At 39.9% G+C, this 23,999-nt stretch overlaps 1 protein-coding gene across 5 annotated transcripts in view; it reads right to left on the bottom strand.

Moving 5' to 3' along the window:
- Positions 1-17,662, bottom strand: part of TPD52L1 (TPD52 like 1) — a 48,898-nt gene extending 31,236 nt beyond the window's left edge. For 2 of the 5 annotated variants that reach the window (XM_077782236.2, XM_085575111.1), the window contains exon 1: positions 17,555-17,662. In XM_077782236.2, coding sequence (XP_077638362.1) covers positions 17,555-17,573 — 19 coding nt within the window. In that variant the 5' untranslated portion in view covers positions 17,574-17,662. Of the gene's footprint in view, positions 1-16,915; positions 17,140-17,223; positions 17,381-17,554 lie in introns of those variants that run through there. The other 3 variants (XM_077782234.2, XM_085575109.1, XM_085575112.1) reach the window with 2 other exon arrangements.
- Positions 17,663-23,999: the final 6,337 nt, after the last annotated feature.

Here is a 23,999-nt window from a genome sequence, read left to right as displayed (position 1 = left end):
TGAGTGTTAATGAGAAGCACTCCTTGATTGCTCAATCTGAGCCTGTGAAGGTGGGACAAATACACTGGACCTTGTTACTTTCTTCTTCTGCATGCCCAAGATCAGGGTCAGTATCTATAATAAGCAAGATAAGTGCATACATAAATGCTTGTAAGACCAGGGCCTGCCTGGCATAATAGGTACTGATGAAACAAAATATTTCCTATCTCCCAGTCATTCAGTGAAGATTGCTAGGGCTCCAGCCACTAAGAACCTCTCATTCTTTATGGTCTGCAGAGAAAACAATGCAAACCATGAGATGATAGAAAACATTCTAGTTACTTTGGAACTCGTTTTAAATTCTAGATCTTCTTCTGTTGTGGAACAAAAATCTCCTCCAGCTTATACCTGGGAAAGCACTTTTCCCTTAATTTCGGTTCTCTAGCAGGGTAATAAGCCATCTCTGCTGACTCCTGAGACCTGTATACTGCTTAATATACAAGAGAACAATTTCTTTCCTAGCTCCACAGAGGCCTGTACACTCTATTATACAGAGATTAAAATACAGCCTAGTTAAGTTTGGGCATTAAAGAACAGAGATTACAAGGAACAAGTATGTTGAAATTGAGTACTTTACATTTTCATGCAGAAAACTAAATTCCCTCCAGCCTTCTGCCATTTCCTTCACCTAGAGCACCCCAGTGTACCTGAATTTCCTTCTATTTAACAGAACAGAACTGAATCAATTCATACCATCAACTCCTCTGGAACACGATGGAGTGAATTCAGCCTTGTTAATTACAATCTTCCCTGAGTGGGAAGATAAAGAGCTGCAACACAGGTGCTGAACCCCTGCCTAGTACTTTATGCAGAAATAGATCACCACCCTTAGGACAAAACCTTTTTAAAACATGACAGCATACAGAAATAGTTGAAATCTTAGCTATTACCCAAAAAGCAGCTTGCCAGGAAAACCTAGATTGCTGAAATCAGGACAAAGGAAAGCATACTTATTCAGTAGGAACACTCCCAAATCACCTTTATTAACACCCCTACATCTCTAAACACAATTGTTATTTGGTATTTGAGGATTAATAGTGTTGCTATGGGACTCAAGCTAAACTTAGTCTGCAGTCTTGAAAGCAGTCTATTTTTTCATGGATGGAGAAGCAGTGGTACAGGGCAGCTGTTGGAAATGCTGGGAAGGATCTAAGGGGCAACAGGGTTGAAAACCCTTAAGGGAAGCTTTGGGATAGATGTTGAGATGAGGTGATCTCAGAGCAACTGATCCTTAAGACAAAAAGAAGGCAGATCCATGCTCAAGGAACAAAATTAGTTTTGGAATGGTTAGGTAAGATATGGAAGCCAACATGGACAAAATCACCATAAACAACTGAATAACACATAACACTTGGCCCAATGGCCAAATTTAAACTTCAAGCCTGGTCTGAAATTACATTCCAAAACAACAAATACATGTCAATCTTCTCTATGATACTTTGCAAACTCATCTAGTTTCTCTCCCAATTTTTGTCCTTTTCTTCTTGTTTAAGTCCTCCAAAGTCTAGTCTGATCCTTCAGTCTCTACTCCCTTGTTCAAGCTATGAGAGTCCTCCATAACAGTCATTGTCCCTCTGCAAATGTTTCACTTTGGTCATCCCACAGTTCTAGTCTGAACACCTCTTCAGCATACTGTGGGTCACTGCCTTCTTTAGGCCAGTCTGAGTTCTGAAACTTCCTCATGTGAGAATACTTAGATTCTAGCAACAACAATAGCAGAGTGGTTACAATTAGAACATTATATTTGAAATGGAGCACAGCAGAGGTCAGGATCCACCAGCTCAGACTTGTATTGTACTAGCTCTCCACTGAAGTTACAGAGCTCATCAGCCCAGGTGTGCTGATAACCTAACACAGTGCTTTGGAGCCTTGAATTAGGACTCAAGGGTATTTTGGATGACAGGTGTACCTACTGCTCAGATTTGTGGGTGTCTCCGCACTGTGTGACACTGCAAGGCCAGCAGAACATTTCTTCCAGTCACTGTTTTCTCTCTCTAGATACCGCCATTTCTCACACTTTGGTCTCCGGACTGAAGGGAGTTCTGTGATTCCCTGATCATGCAGGAGATGGAGCAGCCTAGCACCCTCCAGTACAACTGAAGGGATATAAACCCACCTACAAGTTCTGATCTCATTCAGTCTCAAAATCCTGGGTGGGCATGGAATAGAAGCATAAATCATAGAATATTCTGAGTTGGAGGAGACCCACAAGGATCATCCAGGCCCAGCTTCTGACCCTGCACAGGCTAAACCCTAGAATCATATCATGTGTTTCAGAGTGTCCAAGCGCTTCATAAACTTTGTCAGGCTTAGAGCTGTGGCCACTTTCCCGGGAAACTTCTTCAGTGTCCAACCACACTCTGGGTGAAAAATCTTTCCTTAATATCCAACCTAAACCTCCCCTGAAACAGCTTCAGGCTCTTCCCTCAGGCCCTGTCCACTGGTCATGACAGAAGAGATCAGTACTAGCTGCTACACTTCCCCTCATGAGAAAGTTGTAGCCTCCTATGAGGTCTCCTCTCAGTATTGAAGAACACTGGGGCATTTTCCTCTCCTGCCCAGCTACATAACCTGACAACACACAAGAATTACTCTGGGGAAAGACAGTATTTTTGCTTAAAGTTGCATAGGTATTATGAGCCATGAAGGCTTGATCACTCTGGGAAGGGAATTGTACAAGTAGCTGAGCTTTCAAGATTAACATAAGGTCATTGGTAGCAGGAAAAAAAATTGCCTTCAAGTTGCATTCCCTTTCCTCTTACTCATTCCTCCCAGAAACTTGCTTCCAACTGTGGCAAAATCTGGAATATCTGGGATTATGGTTAAATTGTTATTTATTGTTCAGATGCAGGGCTGCTTTTATTTCCGAATTGCACTAATATCCAGGTATGGAATTGGAAATTAACTTTGCACCCTTTTAGAAGAGCAACCCAGTTACTGGGTGGTTGAATAGCTTTTGCTTTACCTTGTAGTATAGGTGTTACAAGCTTCCCTGAATGAATTAGGAGCTCATCAAGTAGTTTACCAGCCATTTACAAGAACCTGTGGCATTGGTGATCTCCTGTATCTCTTATGTCCTTTACTAACAGCACAGTATTTTAGGCATTGATCTCCACATATTGATCTAAAGCACAGGTTTTCCAAGTTTCATTCAAGCAGGTCACTAACAGGTAAGGCATGAGGATAGAGCCTAGACACTACCACTAACTAACATCTGTTTTCTTCTACGTCTTATACAGATGAACTTAATTTTGTTGCTCCTGAATTTAATTTCAGTTGCTGCCTGCCCAGCAGTTCTATTACCCTATTAAAAAAAAATCACACAAGAGAAATCAATGGAACAGAAGCTGTCTTAGAACCTGTTCCTTGAACTTCCCCTCCCTCATTCTCCATGGTCAGCTAAGGAGTTCTCATTACCTTCTCTCCACTTCTCCATTTGCAATGAAGCTAAATCCAAAGCTTAATCAATCAACAATTAGCTCTGGGATATGCTGTCACAAGACTCTGACCAGAGACAGATGCAAGACCCAGCCCACCTCCCTCATTATCTCTTCCAGACAGCCTCGTCTTGTGGTGTAGGATTGCTGGAGACAAGACTGTAGGTCCTATAGTCTCAAAAAACCTCCTGTTACTACAGCAAATTACACTAATATAATCATGTATATTTATCCTCCACAAACTGGTAAACTAGTGATTTCCAGGACAGATGTTACTTCAAAATAGCAAAAAACCTTGCCCACATAAAGTGTGGGAAATCATATAATAGGTTTGAATCAATGTAAAACACTGGCTTCTAGTTTAAAGAAAGTTTAAGTACTTACTGTCACATATATCATTAGATAAAATATGAATGAAACATTAAAAGTATGGGATTATCAGTAATTAGAAGCTGCAAGTCATATAGAAGGACCCAAGTTGAAACAAATGAGCAGAAAACCCTTTGTATTAGGAGATTTATATAGAAAGAAGTAGGAGGAGATGAATAGCTGGGGAAGCACATTTATTGTGTTCTTCTGAAAGGTTCATATGACAAAATAATACAGCAACCATGCAAGTAGTTCCAGTGTGCTGAAATGGGCATTTTTGATTTTTCCCCCAAAGTTCATGGTAGTTCTGGCTAAGACTAGTGACCCTAATTCTACAGTCTGCTGTTAAATCTGATTTAATGCAAGAAACTGTTTCAGCATTGATCAATACCTGTGCATATGTTTGCCAGTAGAATTGTAGGGATGACAAATTTAATAAACCACTTAAAATCTAGAAGATCTATAACTATTCTACAAAATTTAAAATAACAAAATAATGCAATGTTAAAATCCATGACGGAATTTTTTTACTTACTCAGGTATCTAAAGATTAACTACATAAAGATGTTTTAGGTAGCACTTTTTATATATTTTCTCTGTATTCATCTCAGACCCATGTTCTCGAGTAGTACATATCAGACTATTTCTTGCATGTTGACTGTTGAAAAAAGAAAAACAGCCCCAACCCCCCCAAAAAAAAACCAACAAAAGAAAAAAAGCTTACACTACAAGTACTGATATCTGTTGAATTAACCATAATGACAACAAAATTAAGGTAAAAACCATCAAATTTCTGTTTGTGTACATTTTCTAACATTAATTCAAGGAAATATATAAATGATCCTTTGTGTTAACAAAGCATTTAAGAATCTAAGTGCTTTTACTGCTCTGCTTTTTTGTTTTCCAACTAATTAAAAATGCCGTATCTACCTTGTTATCTAGCATTCACATCAAATAGCGAGAAAACAAATTACATAACCCTTCTAGTAAGCAAAATTACTTGCTACAGCTTCTTTTGCCATGTCATTAAAGTTCCTTATTTAAACTTGGAAAACACTTGTTCTCGAATTTAAATTGCAATTAAGTCTTCAAAGGGATGAAATGGTAAGTAGAACAAAGGAACTGTCCAGACACTGCATTAGTGTCTTTGATCTTCTTTATAATGTAGTCTTAATGCCAGATATAGAGATTAAGGTGGGGGGAGAAGGGGGACTAGAAATATGCACTAAATAAATAAATTGATCAGAAAAAGCTATCAGAAGTTGCAAGGATTTCCATACCATTTTTTTCACTACAAAGTTATTACTGGAAGATCAAAATAGGAAAATATGTTATCATTTAATTCTTCTAGAAAACAAACTACAGAAGGAAGATTTTCCCTTCTGTGTCGGCCTCCAACTGTGGACAACTCTGAACTTGTCTTGAACTTGCTTAGGTTTGAGCCCAACAATTACATACAGCCTGCCACTCTCCTAAAGGTAAGATTGATTTTGAAGTTATAATTGAAAAACAAACTCAGAGGCTGGATTCACCTTGGCTAAGAGAGGCAAATACTCAAGATGCACAGGTGATTTAGACTGAAAATTTAAGCATTAAAGAAAAATGTAGGTTCTACTTTCTGCAACCATGTGGGCTCAGTCTTCCTTTTGCTCTGAGTATGTTCCTTTGAAGAGAGAGAGGGATGGGCAAGTGTCTTCATTTCCTCCCTCAACTGAGCTTTAGGCTGGCAGTAGTGTCAAGGATAGGGAGAGAATACTTGTGGGTATTCAAGAGTTCTAGGATGTAGTCTAAAATCTCAGAGTAGGTGTCTCTGGTCATCCTAGAGCATCTTATTACTGACTTCGTTAAAGCTTTGCCATCTATCTCTTAACCCTTGCAAACCCAAGCAGTAAGAAAATCTATCCATAGCTATGAGATGGATTGGCAAATTTGCAAACAAAGGAAAACTTATTTGGAGCTCCTGGATAAACAGCCAGTTTTACTGTGCTGATTCTTTTCTCTGTTTCAGTACAAAAAAAAAAAAAAAAGAAATTAATAATACTTTGAGGATGTCTCTACCTTCTTTTTCCACCAGAAACCACTGACACAGCTGTCAATCTATGCCAGTGAAAAGAGACAATCTACACACAAAAAACTGGCAGAAAAGAGACTCAACACCTTGAGCACTGCACCAAGAAACCATAGACACTGATAAGAAGTTTTATAATCATGGAAACATGATGGATAAAAATGAGAATAAGAGTAACAGTTAAAAAAATATGTATCACTTACTTCAACTTAAGATTTCAACCTGGAAACTGATCTTCCAAGCAAAATAATTATCTGAAATGTCCAAGAATGCAAGGATGATCTTGCACATTTTACTCTATAGCAAGATCTCTGTATAGAATAATAATCCTAAATGCCTGGACAAGACAAGGGTAACATTTTCAAGCTGTAGCTATGGAAAAACAAAGCAGTTGTTGTAAAATATAATTGTTTAGACAGTAGAAGGTTTCTTCTATTATGTCAAACTGAAAGTAATGACAGCACTGTACCACGTTCTGTGCTTTATATTGATCATTCTGCACAACTTCCTGTGAAGTCAATGGTAAGAAAAAATGCCTCAAGTGGAAGAGTTGTAATCTCTTTTTCTTTAGGAAGAACAGTGAAAAAGAAGGAAAAAGATGAAGTCACAACGGAATAATAGGGAATGAGAAAGTGGATAACACTGCATCGCAAAAGGGACTTGTTCTCTACAAATAAGGTACTCTAGACACTGTAACACAAATAAAGCAAATGAAAGAACAATGGATGTATAATCAAACTAGAGAAAAAGCAGTGTAGGGGAAGATAAGAACTATGACAGAGAAATGAGGGTAGTCAGAGGTGGAAGTTGTCAGTCACATTTCTTAAACCCACCTTTCATACTAAAAATACATGACAGTACATTTTTCTCATCTCTGAACAGAGAAGCACCTGGGGTCCCATCCTCAGCTGGTAGAAGTGACGGCAAATCCCATCAATTGTATAATTAAGATCATGCATCTGCTTCACTGAATCAAAATCACTGAAACTTAATGGCAGGATTTAATAACCTTTCTCTCCTAAGAATGAATCAGTTTATTGTACTTTTCTAAAGCCAGGTGCAAAAGAATATAATTAGATAGCAATCTAACTGCAGTATAATTAAACTCAAAAGCCTCCTCAATTAACTTCCAACAATGTACTGCAAGAAGTAATAAAATTATATTTTGTAATTACAAAATAAATTCTTCATGTAGTCATATTTTGTGTCCTTTAGATCACAAAACACATAACTAACAAGATCTTTAAAAGTGTAATTTAAAAATAAGCAAAATCGTGCTGCAACCAGCAGGTTGTCTGCTTTTCTCACACCCCCTTTCAGCTATTTCAACATGTAAGACAGATGTGTCACTTTTGGTCCTGTAAATGTACTAGGGAAAATACACAGGAAGCAATTATATTTGGGTACATTATTGATTCTGTATCCTCTTCAGGCTCAAATTCATTACTTCCATTGTTTTAATACAGAATAAATGTCTCTATATTGTTATATATACCAAAGTTCACATTCAGGAATGCTGGGAGAAAAGGGAGAAATGATCTTTCCCCTCTGTGATCAATCTCTCATACAGAGAGAGTAAAGATCACAGTTTACAAGGGCCAGGACTGCCTTATTGCATACTGTTTGGCACAGATTATTCGTGATCCGTGACTAAGCTTTGTAGGCAGCATAATTACAAATTAGCAACAATAAATCATAAATAGTTTGAGTTGGAAGGGACCTAAAAGATCACCTAGTTCCAACCACCCTGCCATGGGCAGGGACACCTTCCATTAGACCAGGTTGCTCAAAGCCCCATCCAACCAGACCTTGAGCACCTCCAAGGATGGGGCATCCACAATTTCTCTGGGCAACCTGTTCTTTTGTCTCACCACCCTCCTGTAAATAATTTCTTTGTGGTATTAAATCTAAACCAACTCCATCAATTTAAAGCCATTTCCCCTTGTCCTGCCACTACACATCCTTGAAAGAAGTCCCTCCAGCTCTCTTGTAGACCCCTTCAGGTATTGAAAGGTGCTGTAAGGTCTTCTCAAAGCATTTTCTTCTCCAAGCTGAACAACACTAACTGTCTCAACCTGTTTTCTTAGGACAGGTTCTCCAGCTCTCTCATTATCTCTATGGCCCTCCATGACTTTCTTAAGGTGGGGACCCCAGAGCTGACATAATTCCCTAAGACGGGACAAAGACACAGTTCCTTTCCCCACAGTTTTTCTTAATTTTTTATGTTGCATTATGTAAAGCTCATGGCCACCAAAATGAAGCACTGAATCAAACACTTCTCAGAGCAGACATGTCTTATGTGCTCTGTCCTCCTCCCTCCCAGCCCCCCATTTTTTAAGCACCACCTGTTTCACTCTTTAATCCCTTCATAATTAACACTAGCTACTTTGTACCAGTGCACTTTTTCCTTCCTAATAGGGTGGGGGGAGTGGGGAAGGAGGGTTGTGTCGTATGACAGTGGAAACTTCCTCTAGTCTTCCCTAAATAAACTTGACCTACTCTTGGATGCATCTACCTGCAATGCAATTTATTTAAAACTAATAAAAACAAAGCTCATTTATATGAATATTATTTGAAAACAACACATTTTAATAGACACAATGGCTATGTTCTGTTGCACAGGCCCTCTATTCAAGATGAAATTATTTTTTTATTTTTTAAAGGAAATACTCCAAATATATTGACAAACAGCTCATTTGAGTGCTATGCCACCTCCTGCAGATACACTGCTTTTCAGACAGGATGTCTTGCTGCAGTGGTTTGCTCTGATAAACCTGGAATTTGGAATTAGTGTAACACTGATTCTCTGCACACAGGCCACACAAAACACTTCTCAGTCAGAACAGCACCACCTATCTGGGCCTGTCCACTACCAAGTTTCACTTGTTTTTCCCACAAGCTTTTTTTGCCAGCATCCTGAGGTGTGAAATGAAGCACCTACTATTCTGCTCCCAGTGTTAAGCTCCATGTTAAGGCCTTCAGAGTTTCTGGCATTGTCAGCTTTGTGGCTTTGCCCACTCAGTGTTATGTAAAACACCCTTAAAAATAAATGTGTTTGTTTAGTGGGCCTCTGAGTGGAGGCCCCTGGGGTTTAGGGCGCTGGCTATCTGTGTAGAAACAGACAGCATGCCCCATGCAGCCATCCTAGTGACACAAAGACCATGCTTCAGGAAGAGGGGCTATTGATTGGACCAGGAGACAGAGACTGGCACATCCAGCTGCACCATACAGCCTCAATCTTTGAGGTTCCCAATTCACCCTCAAATACCAACAGAAAATGGCAGCTGACACATGGGCTGCCATTTTTTTTTCTCCTTGAAGATCAGCTGAGAAGATAAGCCCTGAACCAAAGAGGGTGAGCTTCTGTGACAGCTGCTGTGGGCACAGGCAATGGCAAGACAACGGGCAAGAGAAGGATGGGGTTTAGCTAAGTACATGGCATGAGTTGCCATTCCACTGAGGTTGCATTAGACCACACTCAAGTGGCAAGAATATAATTCAAAACTCCAATCTAGAATCTTACAGACCACCCAGTGTGAAATAATGCTTATTTTAACTTCAGTACTTCAAGAAAGTCTAGAAAATGAGTACAAGACAGTCCTTGTCTTCTCTTCACTCTCCTACTACCTTAAGTAGCAATATTTTACTGAGGAACTTGTTGCAAGGGGGACATAACATAACACACTTTTCTGAAATAAACCAGAACTCCAATGCTTACATCTCTGTTAATAGCTTTCATTCACATCTTTATCCCTACTCAACTTAAATGTAAAATTTTTTCTCTCTTCTTACCCTCCCCATCCTTGACTCCCACACACAGCACATAACCATGACCAAAATACTGCTGCTCCTTTTTCAGAACATGTCCATGATCCATATTTCTGTGCAGAACTGGACACAACTGAAAAACCTTCTAATTCTGGATCTAAATCTGGTTCCTATTCAGGTCTAAATCTGGTTCCTATCTTTGAGCCTCTCCTAAATAGGTAAAAACTATTATCATTACATACTCATCCTTATTCCTTGTGCTTACTGCAGGCTTCATCTATATTGCTGATTATCTATGCTTCTCTGTTTTCTGAAGCAATTTAAAACCAAGAGAACACGTTTTTACTCCACCTGTAGTATTTGACTTCTAGTTTCCTGATAAAATCTGTTATTTAGCTCTGCAAAGACCTTATTTAAGTCTTCAAGTCTGCATTGTGATTCAGTTTATATGAATGTCTGAATGACATTATTCTGCAGCCTTCTTTTTTTTTAAATCAGTCAGGCTATTCAAGTAATTGCTCCTTTTTCACCGTCATCTTTTCTTTGCTATCAAGAGTTCTGAACCACCTATCTCACTACATGACTAAAGGATTTTCTCTTGCAAGAGCACATGGCTTAACTGGTTCTTCATATGCACATAATAGTGCACAGGACTGGTTAGGTAATGACATGGCAAACATAATTTTCTCTGATTATGACTTTGATTCCTTCCACCCACAATAATAATTTAATAGCTGCCATCTACCTAAAATACTTTGAGCACAAGATAATCTTCTGTTCCTGGCATAATTGCCCTTCTAGCTCTGTAATGTACATATATTTTACTCATCTCTAAGAAAGACTGGATGTGTTTAAATACAACTATCTCTGATCACTTTTAAATGAAATTTTATCCTGCAACAGCCCAGCATGCACCAGAGAAAGACTATAAAGTACCTACTACTACATAAACATTTTGTGCAAACATTTTTCACTGGGAAAATCAACACCATATCTATAGGCACTTCACACTTGTATGAATATCAAAAGTATTTTCTGAATGCAACTTTAGGTCTCTCTCTGCCTAAAGCACCACTAGTGTTCTAGTTTTTGTGTACTTTTATTATGTTCTTGGTGGACAGCAAGGATAATTGCTGGCTAAAGTACATTAGTGGTGAGAGCAGAACAACTTTACAGAAACCAAACCCTAGAAGACCAATAAAAATAAACCCAAAAAACAGAAGTATGCATTCTTCCTGATAGCCCTCCTTGCTTCAGAAGGACTGACTGCTCAAGAAATTGCCTTCCATTTCTGGAAATGACACAAGTCATTAGACCTCCATCTGTTCTTTATACCCCCCAGCCTGGTTCTCTGAGCTCCCTGGATTCTCCTTCAGTGACTAGATATGCAGTGATGTAAAAAAAAAAAAAATCCAAGAACTGGATCCCTGACTACATAGCTCCTAAGCATCTGAAAGCCTGTTAGCTGGAGAGCAGACTAAATAAGAGAAGCTATTTTATTGGGATACACACACATAACCATGATTTTTCCTTTTCTCTGTAAACATGTCTTTATAAATTTTACCACTGTATTATTATTTAGTTGCTGTAAAAGACTGGGGCTTTACCTACAAGCATGAGATATTTTTCAACAATCAGCTTGCATAAGAAAAAATGACAGGTAATGTGAAGAGAATACAGAAATTCCTAGTATTTTATGAACTATTTGCAGTGGAATCTTTCTTGTCTGCTTGGGGATCCAATAGTGGGTCCTTGACTTCATCATGCCATTAACCATATGTCATTAATATATGCACAATAACATTTTGCTGGAATAAGTAACAAAGGATCAAAAAGTTCAAGAAATCTTACACAAAAGGAATTAATTAACAAGAGCAGCCTTTTAGGATCCTTTTTTATAATCTAGTGATTCAAAATCCTAAAAGTGCAGAAAAGGTAAAATGTACCCAAGAGGGAGAGAGAAAATCGAAGACACTGCAAGAGCTTTATCATCATGGTAGGATGGCACTTCAGGAAGTATCACTTTGTAGTTGCTGCATTCTTAAACTTGTTTTACACTTTTCACTAAGAACATTTGCAACAAGATCCTCACTGCTGCCATTCTATTTCTTTGCATGAAATGAAAGAGGGACTGAGAGACAGCACAAGAGAAAGAAAAGGGAGATTCACTGCTAAAGTACAATACAAACACATGCTAAATATGTGGTTTGCAATTACTCACCTGCAACACTTAACTACATAATGGATGCAGAAGTATAATCATGATAGATATGACTTTGATCCATGGACCTCAAAGACAGCTAAGTAATATTACTTCTGTCCTAAAGAATGAAACAAATCCACTTTTATAGTTTAGAAGTGTTTTGAAGAAGGTCAGTGTAACATGATTCCAAAATACATTTGTCAGTCCCTTCTCACCATTTCTCATACAAAATGGGTTTAGAGCATGCAGAAGTCAAAAGGCCCAGTTTAGACAGCAGTGACATGACTATAGCATACTACATACACAAAATTTGGCATTGCAACTGTGCACTTCTATGAGATACAAATAAAATCAGATAAAACTAGCCTGCCCAGATCTCATTTTTGTTTATTACCTCAAGAGGTAATTTCTAATTAGAAAGCATGAATTCATTCCACCCTGAAAACACTTTTTGAGTCAAGGGCTGAGTATGTTCTTTCTAAATCCAAATTCCAGGATTGCACTAAAACAAGCTACCAATTGATATATAAATTTTTATATATGGAAACATTCTTTCAAACCCTCTGCAATCTTCAATCAAGGTTGGGCCACATTCTTCAAGCAGCAAGAGGCTTAAACAAAGCACCTCAAAAGTTCCACGTGTTTCTCTACTGTACTAGTCAGTGAGGCATGTCAGGACAGCATCAGCATACTCATCTTTCCACTAACGCACTTTTGTACAGAAAGCAGACTCAGATTATACTTGTGCTGCTTTCTAGAGCTCATACCATCAGACCTGTGAAAATAAGACACAGGAGAAAAAAAATAGAGCAAGAATTTTAAAACATTATTTTGGGTTAGATGTCTTTGTTTTAGCATATTCTACATTTTATGTCCTCATAGCTGCAAAACTGTCAAAGTTAAAAACACTTGTAAGACTGGTCCTAGATTTTAGATGAGGTCTCTTTTTTATATCTCATTTCTGAATCCCACAGTACTCTATTTTCAGTTCTCAGGTGTAGCATAAGCCACTCAAATTTTCTCAGCCTCAGCAAACAGAATTTCAACCTGTGACAAGAGTCATGAAGCTGAAAACAATACAGGTACAAAAATGTAAGAGAAGCACTGCATTTGATTTCAGACATTTACTTACTTAAAATCCCATCTACCAAATAACTCATTCCACATGTGCATTTTCTCTCCTTGTAGTATAAAAAGCATGAAAGAGCTATTATTTTGAATTTTGTGCACTGATGTTATATATTTAAGAATCCTATAATAAATTACAACCCTGCCTTTTTTACTTGACCTCCTCTACATGTGGTCTTATTAGCACAGCAGATAAAAGTTCCACCATGCAGTGAAATAAAAAGGTTATCACTGGCTGGTTCAATTACTCCAATATCCCCCTGGCTCTTGGCAAAGTCCTCTCTCCTGCTTTCCATAGTGGGGCAATGCTGAGTTCTAGAAGGCCGTACAGAGACAGCAAAAACCCCTGGATAACTAGAGTGAATCCTGATGCCTCAAAAAGCACAGGTGGACAGGCACTTCTCATAAAACAGTTACACTAAATCAGCTCCAAACCAGTAATTATACTCTGTCCTTAGGGAAAAGGTGAACAATGTAGATCAAAAGAATCAGTGCTCCTTGGTAAAGCACCAGACTCAAACACAAGGATAGGGAAGATGCTGCCCTCTCCATCATGACATACTTTGGTTGATGGCTACAGCACTGTTTCTGCAGTGAGGTAGCATCACCATGTGTTCTCTATCCCCACCCTCCCACTGCAAGACTGACTCTATCCAGATTCCTATCTGGGTTAGTAACCACATGAGTAGCTAGCAAGGAGAGATAATGCTGACCAAGCTGCCAATGCCATTTTGACAAGTCTTGTACACTGTATCAAGGTAACACAAGTCCTCCTCACCACTGCCTTCCACCATGGAGACTTCAGGCCACCTGACTGGCAGGTGCCACAAATGGCAGGTGTCACTGTGGCAGAGAGAGGGGCACTGGGCTAATGCTGTGACTTCTGATGATATTCCTCTGATCACAAGCTCCACTCAAATGCACATGCCAAGGTGCTGCCTCTCTGCTCTGTTACACAGGACAGATGCAGCTGGCTTGAGGATCCCAGAAGGAGTGTGCCAGCTGCACACAGAGAGGGAAGAAGTGAGGTGCTGAAAGCCCACAAGATAAGGCCTTGAGAAGGAGTCATCCAACATCTGAACTAACCACAGCTCTCTCCACAATACCTGACAGGGGTGAGTGTAGCCACTGCAAGCTGTTATAGCTACAATGAATAACTGACTGAGGACGCAGAACATCTGTCAGGAATAGCTCTAAGGAGAAATGCTAGGACAGAGTCATGGCTCAAAAAACCCTTCAGAAGCCAGGAGTGCAAGCAGCTGGCTGAACTACCTGTGTACATAAAAAGGGAGCAGAAAGTTGCATATCAAATCTTTTTATCAGAGTAAGAATCAAGAGAGGATGTGACACGGAAAGAGGGTATAACTACATCTGGATGCATGAAGAAATGGAGAATTATTGTAAAAGAAGAGAAATGTGTAAGGAGCAAAGTTCCAGTATTAAAAAGTCACATGGGATTCTCAGATGAGAGACAGAGTAAGACATCCATGGTATTATCATTATTACAGGACATTCACAGTTTTAAACTGGAAAGCAGGACTACATGTGATAGTCAGTTAATCTGGATCTGGAGTAGAATGGGTATGATGAGAGGCAAACAGACAGCTTGGCTCTTCCTCCCATTCAAAGAGAAACACTGTTCTTCATATTTCCAACATTTCACTTGAGAAATGACTGGCAGCCATAGAAAGGAAAACAAATATGCTCTTATGAAATTTTTAGCACCTAGTACAAGCCTAGCTGGTGTGTTCCCAGATAAGGTTTTCCATTAAGAACAAAGTAATCAAAGAGAAAAACACCCAGAGGCTTCAAGATAAATTTATATAAAGTAATTTTTTTAATTGACATATGAATTTGTTTACATGAAACATGTAGTTATTTATTTTGAAAATAATTTTTAAATTAATTATTATTACACTCTAATTGTCTGTCTTACCTAGTTCACCCTTGTGAATGGTGCCAGACACATTCAATATGTCTAACAGTAATTCTGTTTCAGTCCATGAACTCCCTCTACTACTTTAAAGTTAATACCACAGCAGTTAATTTTCTTAGTCTTCAGGGCATGTTCAGATACTACGTTGCACCTTGAACCACCCAGAAACTCATGGAATGTAGCTGTAACCTCTACCCAGTACCTTGATACATTTACACGTAATACTTTTCTTTTGTCCACAGCTGCATTAAGACTCATGAAGTTAACTTATGCTACTATGTAAAAATGCTGACAAAAATATTTTTCTGCTCTGAAGAAATCTGTTTTTTATACTTGCATGCATTTCTTGAACATAAAATTGCTCTACTCAGGCATAGCCTGCCTTAAGGACAATATAAAATGGCACAAACAACACAATTATGCTTTAAAATGCATAGCTTTTTCTTTATGCTTTCACTTGGAATACAATACCCCAACAGAGCACCCTGGAACAAATCATTCAGGATTCATTTCTCTGTGGGCATCTGAAAGTTCTTTAGAAGCAATTAATAAACTCATTCAAATGTATACACATTTCTCCTGCTGCTTAAGGAGATATTGGAAGTAAAGCAGTCTTTCAAGGAAATTACCACTGTTTTGTTAGTAAAGTGCTATAACTGTTCTCTGAAAATATGTAACTGGGATTGAAAAATTCAGACTTCTGGCCAGTGCTTAGATGTACTTAACTGAATTTGACAGCATTAAGCATATACAGGTCAAATTCTTTTTACCAGCAAGACTCCATAACTGCAGGAGCATGCACTAAATTAAGTCTAGAAGGAAAGGGAGGGTAAAAACAAAGGTTTGCTGGCATGGAAATACCCTACCACAAAATTCCTGGATTGTACTTCTTGATTATCAAGGCAGTGCTCTTTTTTTCTCTCTCTCTTAGTAAAGGGACACTGATCTGAGAGACTGCAGAAATAAAACACACAGGTGAGAAACCGAAGAAAAAAGTGACTCAAGAATTGAATACAGATAAAATTTTAAATTCTCTTACTAGCCAATAGTCATCCAGAAGAAGTATTCATTCAAGACTTTGGGAAACAACAGAGCTGCTGGCCTGAATATACATTAGCAAAACACATATATTGACCTAAATTTTTAACATACACCATGAACATGTGTGTTTACTCATCTTATTAGTCAGAGAAGGTGAAAGAGTCACATGTACACACATCACTATCCAGCTAACCTGGATACTGTTTTCCATCAGCTCTACAAAACAAGAAATTATCCAAATTCTGTATCATATGGAGGTCCTGTTTAATAAACAGGAGCTCCCACCATAGTAACTATACAGATGTATCCAGAAAATTAGTTTAAGTAACAGTCTTATACTGTAGTCTTAATACTGACTTCTAAAAACCCTGAGAACCGAGCCACAGATCTCTTTATTTCAGCAAGCAGCTTCAGCCATGCCTCCATTGGGACAGCCCATGCACAACACTTGCCAGAAAGGCTCTCATTCACAAGCATCATGAACTCCAGTTTCCTACTGTATTCCTTTACATACAAACACATCTGCAGTCAACATTGCCTCTTTTAAGTGCATTTGTTTAAGGCAGATTTTAACTATCCTATTAGGAATTAGGAAGCCTATTTTTTCACTTAGTTTCAATGAGCATATATGTCCTGCTTATTTCATCTCCAGGTTATATAGATGACGTAAAATGTTTACTAAACATTCTGATTTTTGTACCACCTACTTAGTCCTGTGTGACAAAGCCATTATGTTCCTTAGAAAACAGAAGTAAGATTATAAAGGTAAGCAAGACCTGTCTGTGCTAAATCTCTTTGCCTCACACAAATATAATTTTTAACTCGCACGAAAAGTTTCTTCTCTTCTTTGGACGCCATTTAACTTTATCCAGAGAGAGATATGATCAGCTAAGTAAGCCATAACTGTTGCAATAGAATATGCTCACTTAAGATGAATGAATGCCGTGTTTGTAAAGCTGCAGAAGTATTTCAGCGGCTCCGATTTTAAGCGGCTCTCGGTGGATCCAGAGCTCTGCTGGAAGCCGAGTCCCAGGGTCTCCGATGCTGGAGGCGGCTCCAGGACAGCGGTGGTGATGCTGGTCCGGCTCGCACCGTCCCGCTCGTCCCCGGGAGGCAGCGGCTGCAGCCCGACCGGGGCAAGGGCACGGCCAGCGGAGCAGGACACACAAAAACACCTTACCCAACCAACAAACCTCGACGGCACTAACTTAACACAGAGTTGTCAGACAGCTACCTGACTGGTCTAAAGCCAGCAGGAGGAGAGATCGGCCGCCAACATCCCAGCCATAAGGAAAGCCAAGGGGGTGCGGGCTGGGCATGGAGGACGGGCCGGGGCACGCCGCGCTCTCCGGCCGAGCCCGGGGCTGCCGCGGGCGGCGGGCAGCGCTCCCGGGCGCCGCTCGCCGCGCTCCTCTCACCGCCCTGCCCGGCCCGCGGCTCCCTCGGCTCTCCCCGCCCCGGGCACCCCCACCCAGCTCGGCCCTCCCCGAGGGGTGAGCGCAGCCCCGGGCGGCAGGGACGGGACCCCGCGCCGCCCCGGAGGGCTCCGTCCCGGCGAGACTCACCGCGTGCCTGCGGCTCCATGGCAGCGGGGCTCGGCCGTGCTCGCAGCCCGGCCCGGGCGGCGCTGACAGCCGCGCCCGCGCCGCCCCCGCCGCCGCCGCGCGGCGCCCCCTCGCGGCCAGGCCCGGGCGGCGCCGCTGCCGGCCCGGCCGGGAGCCCGCGGCCCCCGCGCCCCGCCGTGTCTCCGCCGTTCCTCGCCTCACCTCGCTCCGGCCCCCGGGCCCCGCCGTGCCTCCGCCGTTCCTCGCCTCACCTCGCACCGGGCCCCGCCGTGCCTCCGCCGTTCCTCGCCTCACCTCGCTCCGGCCCCCGGGCCCCGCCGTGCCTCCGCCGTTCCTCGCCTCACCTCGCTCCGGCCCCCGGGCCCCGCCGTGCCTCGCCCCCCGCTCCGCACAGCTCCTCCGGGCGGCCCCGCTGAGGGAGGGAAGCCGACACGGGCGTGCCTGGTGTGTCAGCGGCACAGTGGTCAAGTGCCTGACGTGAACGAGTTCATGGCTTATTGAGTACCCGTGGATGGCAAGTTCTACTATTTCTTATGGCAGAAGCATGGAAACGCATGCAAAACAATGGCAGAGCCTACACTATCATGTATACTCAGCAGCTTAAGTAAAAATTATATTTTTTCCCAGCACATAAGTCTGTGTCCTGCTATTAGTGTGTTGTGACCACACACAGTTCGCACTGCAGCACTGATTTACTCCAGGTTTGCTCGTGCCAGCATAACTTCCACACTTTGTTACCAGTCCACATTAACTTCACTCCTGGAAGGATCCAGGATATTGTTTTAGCAAGGCTGCCTTCTCCATGGCTGATTATCCATATATCTATCAGTCAGACACTGTATCTAATTTGAGTGTATGATACTAATTAATGCCTCCAGACACACTGACGACGCACAGCTTCTCAAGGCCTGTACTACTAAAAATTACAAAGCTAGAGAGTAAGGGCAGATGAAAGAAATATTGGGCATTTATTTGTGAAATTATACAAATGGGTCATATTTTGATTGAAGAAAATTATCTGAAAGAAAATGATTATGTGATTTGGTCGAAGAAAAAAGACTAGCTAGAAAATAAGAGTTCCTTTTTTCCTTAAAATTCTCTAGCAAAGCATCAAAATTATTTACTTCCCACCTTTTTTTTACAAAAACAAAAAATTAGAAAACTAAGCCCAAAGCAGCTTTAATTTATAGATATTTAATGAGGTTTTCCTTTAATACACGCTCGCTTGTGGGTTTGAATTTTAATTTCTGTAGGGCGTGAATTACCATTATTTTTTTCCTAGACAAACGTCACTTCATTGTGATTTGACACCTCCTTGAGCTGGAATTTACCACTGACAAAAGCAGAACAGAGGTTGTCAGAAGAATAAATTCCTACACTCATGACATTTCAAATGCAGAGACATCTTTCCGTGACAAGATTTGAGCTCAGGAATGCTAGCAACTTTTACATGAAAAAAAACCACAAAGCCAAGTCCAGCCATGAATGCATTAAATCCCTGAGAAATTTCTCAGGGAAAAACTGTGAAATTATCAGCATAATTAGAAAATGTACTTTTCTGCAAATATAGGAAGGGCTTTCTAAAGCAACCTAAGCAGTTCTTAGGAAGCATGATGAAAACTCAGTAGCCAATCTACTTACAGGGCTACAACATTATTAACAATACTGTTTGTGTACAAGCCTAAGGCAGCACATTCTATTCATATTACTGAACAACAGGAAATTTTACCAGATGCTTATATGCTGAGTTTGATTTATCCTTTACATTTAGATACATCACTTCTTTTTCCACACCAGGAATGCCCTCTACTGCAAAGAAAATCCAACCAGTGTTTTATCTAACAAGTTATGGGGAGCAACAAAACCAGCCCTGCATTTAAGAAAGCTATAAATAGGTAAACAAACCTGTAAGTCTTGAGTTCCACAGTAATATGTTCATCTCGTGGCATGTTTGACAGGAAAAAGAAACCAGTCATTAACAATATGCTCCTGCAACCTGCAGCTAGGAAATCAGCATTTTAAAGGTGGATTTTATTAGAAAATTACTATCACATTGAAATTATGCAATTTAATTGTAAAATAGCTGATTCATTTTCTATCTACAGTACAATAGGATGCATTTTCATGCTGTCCCACATATATCACTGATTTAGTGAGATTCCTCATCAAATTTGCCTTGCAAGATATTTTGTTTCAGTTCTATGTTTGAAGAGACTGGCATAATTCACACTTTGTTTTCTGGGTTGAAAGGGCTCAATCAAATTGTAGAAGCTTAGTTGTTGTTTGAGAAAGGTCATTGTCTCTCCCATCATGCTGAAATTAAAAACAGTTGGGTTTTGTTTTGTTTTTAAGAGGTCAGACAGAATAAAACAAAAGCTAGATTTTTTTTTTTTTAAAACAATTATGTATTATCACACACTTCAGATTACACAATTTTCACAATAGGCTTCAAATAAATGTATCATGTTTATGTCATTGCACTGACTGGTTCTTGTCCTCTAACACAAAAGTGACAACATCCAATCTCGTGCCAGCCTTCAGGAGATGTCTCTCTTCTTGGAGGGAGTAATTACATGCATTTTGGAGATGGAGATTAAGGCAGGATTCTGCATTGATACTGAGTATCCTAAACTCTTAATGATTTTCCATGGTAAATAATGGGGGAAAGCTACTGAATAATTCACAGAGGTGGAAACCATCTAAAGACTGTGAAATACCAGTGGAATTTGTTGGTCCTAAAGGCCAGTGATTGTTTAGCAGGGTGAACTATGGTATGTGCATACATGCAATTTGGAGAAAAGGCAGGCTGCAGTGAAGCACAGCATTCCAGTTCTGATAAAAGATAGATCTCCAGCAGTAGGTTAAATCTTTGTAGGAATATGCCATGGATAGAAAAACCAAGGATATGCTCTGTGCCCTCTTCCACAAGGTTCAAAAACCATGTGTTCACACAAGACATTACAATATATTTCCTTCAATTCAGATGTCATTGAATTCTTTGCCAAATTCTCCATGCTAAATGTTCAGTTCTCAGAATATTGTGGGTTCTGATATTTTAAAGAAATACTAAAAATTAAAATAGAATATGCTCAATCTTCTTTCAGAGTTTGTCTTTAACCTTTAGTAAGTTCTTTTGATTTTCCTCTCTTATTCTTCATATACTTAATGCCTAGGGCAATGTTGCAATTTAGAACATGAAGTGTGAAATGAAGTGTTACTCCAGTGTACAACAGTGACATGTTACTTGCATTGTGCATTTTACAGACAGGGATTGTAGTTTAGCCTGCAGTTTCATACACTGGGGTTCTGGCTCCATGGGTCAAAAGGTACTAGTACAATACTAAAAGGATACTAGGAACACTATAAAAAGTAACACTGACCTAAATTATACAAATACAGTAGTAGAGAACAATATTACACACGCTAGTCCTTACCTCTTAAGAGTAACTAAAACTTTTAACTACATTTTCCTCTGGTGCTAGAGTGAGAGGAAATGTGCCTAAAGCATTCCATAGGCTCATGAAGATAAACTGATAAGGACTCAACCACATTCCTTAGGAGATTGTTCCAGTGATTAATTACTCTCATTGCAAAAAATGTCATATATCAAGATGAAACTGCTCCTGGAATCTCTTCCAAAATCTCTCTCCTTTACCTTCTTTGGTAAACTGTGGTAAAAAAATAATGCATAGCAGAGGACAAGGTTTGGTCTGAAAACATAATAGAAATAAGAAGCATTACATTAATTTTATCATGTGTCTACCATAAGATAATATTTTCCTTTACACATGTATCTGATCCATAAGATTATATGAAATCAGCAAAACAGAATTTTGGTATCAATTTAGGAGACATTCTTAAGTCTTATTACAGGCTGTAAAGATGGATATACTAAGAACATGCATATTTATTTGGAATACAATCTAAGCATGTATTTTTTTTTACCATCATGTATGTCATACTACCCATAACTGGATGTCATGCCAGGCCTGCAGCAGAAGACAAGTCTAACCAAAAAAAAAAAAAAAAAAAAAAAAAAAAAAAAAAAAGGCTGAACAGGTTGCCCTTTAGTGATTTAATCTGAATTTGAAATTTGAAATTTACATTTTTATCAGTAGATTTTCATTAGTCCTAATGATTCTGAAACTAATTTCCCAATTATCTTAATGATCTGATGATAAAGTAGTTTCATTTTTCCTTTTCCTACCATGAAATATTTTTATTCTCCAGCTGTAACTAACAGAATGTAAGAATGAACATACAAACCTTGTATGGTATTTTTGAGTGTGCTTAACTTTGTATGAAACATGCTCTGTGATAGAATCCTGAGCAGAAAATTATTTTTTTATTATTGATATGAATTAAAAATACCTGCCTGATTCTTAGGCATCTCTGTTTTCCTTCAAACATCCTGACTTCTCATAACTGGGATTAGTGGAACTGAACTTGGCATCAGTGATCCAGCATTGATCACTGTGCTCCTAATGTCAGAGACTCTGAATCAAGATCCTTTCCTGATGCCAACATCTCTATTAAAACAATAAAGTTCTGGTCACTCATTGCACTTGTCTTTGATAATTATGTAACAGGACTACCAGTAACAGTATTACTCTGTGTTGTTACAATTCACAGAGATTATTTACAATATTTTTTGAGAAGTGAAATACTTACTTCCCCTGTTACTCAACAGATTTCTGTCTGTCCTATCAATTGAGTCTTTTCCCCTCTCTTGAATGTTTTTTCACTTTGACTAGGATGAAAATGGATACTGTTAGGTGAAAAACGGAGGATGAGGAGCAAGTGGGAAGGTACATCAAACTCTTCACCACAATCCAATAAAACAGAGAGAGAGAGAGGGAGAGAGAGACTGAAAATGAAGGTTGGTTCCGACTAGAATTTATGCATGTAGTGATCACAAGCTGCTGACACATATCCTGCAGATTGTGGATATCACAGTGTGAGCATGTGTTGCCATTAGGCTTTCAGGACTTTCTAAAATATATATATACTGCCATAAAAAATTCAGCATTCATTCCTATAACTTGTGATATTAAATATTCTATTTGTCGATGTAAATGTCAATGTAAATTTGTTGATGTCATGTTAAAATACAAAATAAACCCAGCATTTCTAGGCATAGGTTCATGTCACCTTGACACACAGCTTTAGAGTGGTTCAGTGAACTGCAATGGTGAGAGCTCAGAGCTGATTCCCTCATGGCATCTTTCAACACCAGATGGCACACGACTAAACTTAGCTGCCTGAATGAAAGAAGGCAATTAAATGCCTAAACATACATACATAGAACCATTGTAGATGTCCAAAGGACTTGAGATACCCACATGAGCTGGCATTTATCACACAAGACCTGTGGGATTTCTCTGAAATGTCATATTGGGACAGTCAGGATACCCTAGGACTTCTAAAATACTAGTGGATATTTAACTTTAAGAACTTAAAATATTCAGTACAGAAGGCATTCAGTTACCTACAGACAAACATCCAATGCCACTTGGGAGTTCCTGGAGAGCCTGGGATGCCTTGATAGAGCAGAGATGTGCAGCCAAACCCCAGTGTGAACCCTGAACTCTCTGGAACAGCAGCAGCTCCAGACCAGATGAGACTCCTTGCGATATCTGAAGTGCTTTTCATAAAACTGAATCCTGTTTTGTGCAGCTAGGTGTGGGCTAAATGTCTGTAGGTTGAATCCCTGTTAAGATGTACTTAATGTCATGTTGTGTTTGTAGAATTGTTGCACTTTCAGCAGGTCTGCCTGACAATGTGCATCCACCCCTGCCAGAATCACCTCATTCCTTTCAAAGAACATCCTTGTCACTTTATGTAAGCTCTAAGTATCCTGGCTTGTAAGACAGGTTGCCACTAAGCTTTTGTTCAGATCAGCCGCTAACCTTGAACAACTTCATTGGTGGTGAATGGAGTGTAAAACTTGCTGGTTTTATACTCCTAAAGCTGTCCACCTCCCCAAGAACATAGTCAATAGATCTCCTCCAGAAGTAGGGCACAGACATTGCTACTATGCATGTCACAAACTGAACACCGGGCAATCAGTTTAACTCACGCAGATGAAAACTTTGTACAAAGCCATTAACCTGGGGAAAAGGAAACCCACACTGCCCCAGCCTGCACACTGGAATAGACTCACAGGCAGCTGTGAGTCCCCCATGGCTGTGGGAGAGGGAGGTCCTTCCCCAAGTCACCCTCTGTGAAACTTAAGAGTGCAATTTCTGATTCAGAGGCCCATCACCTGATTCTTCTGGTTCATATAGTCTATTTTTGGAATCTTTTTGGAGCACCTCTTATTGTACCCATGCACATGTCCTTTGGTTAAATTTTGTTCAGGTTTTCCATTTTTTCAGACAGCATTGCCTGTGTTCCCCAGCACAACACAAAGCCCAGGGGCTGCCCCAGTGATACTGCAAGCATC

Source organism: Lonchura striata, chromosome 3 (genome assembly GCF_050655825.1).
Source record: "Lonchura striata isolate lonStrDom1 chromosome 3, ASM5065582v1, whole genome shotgun sequence".
Classification (NCBI taxonomy): domain Eukaryota; kingdom Metazoa; phylum Chordata; class Aves; order Passeriformes; family Estrildidae; genus Lonchura; species Lonchura striata.
Note: the sequence above shows the minus strand (reverse complement) of the source record. Positions and strands in the feature narration are given on the sequence as shown.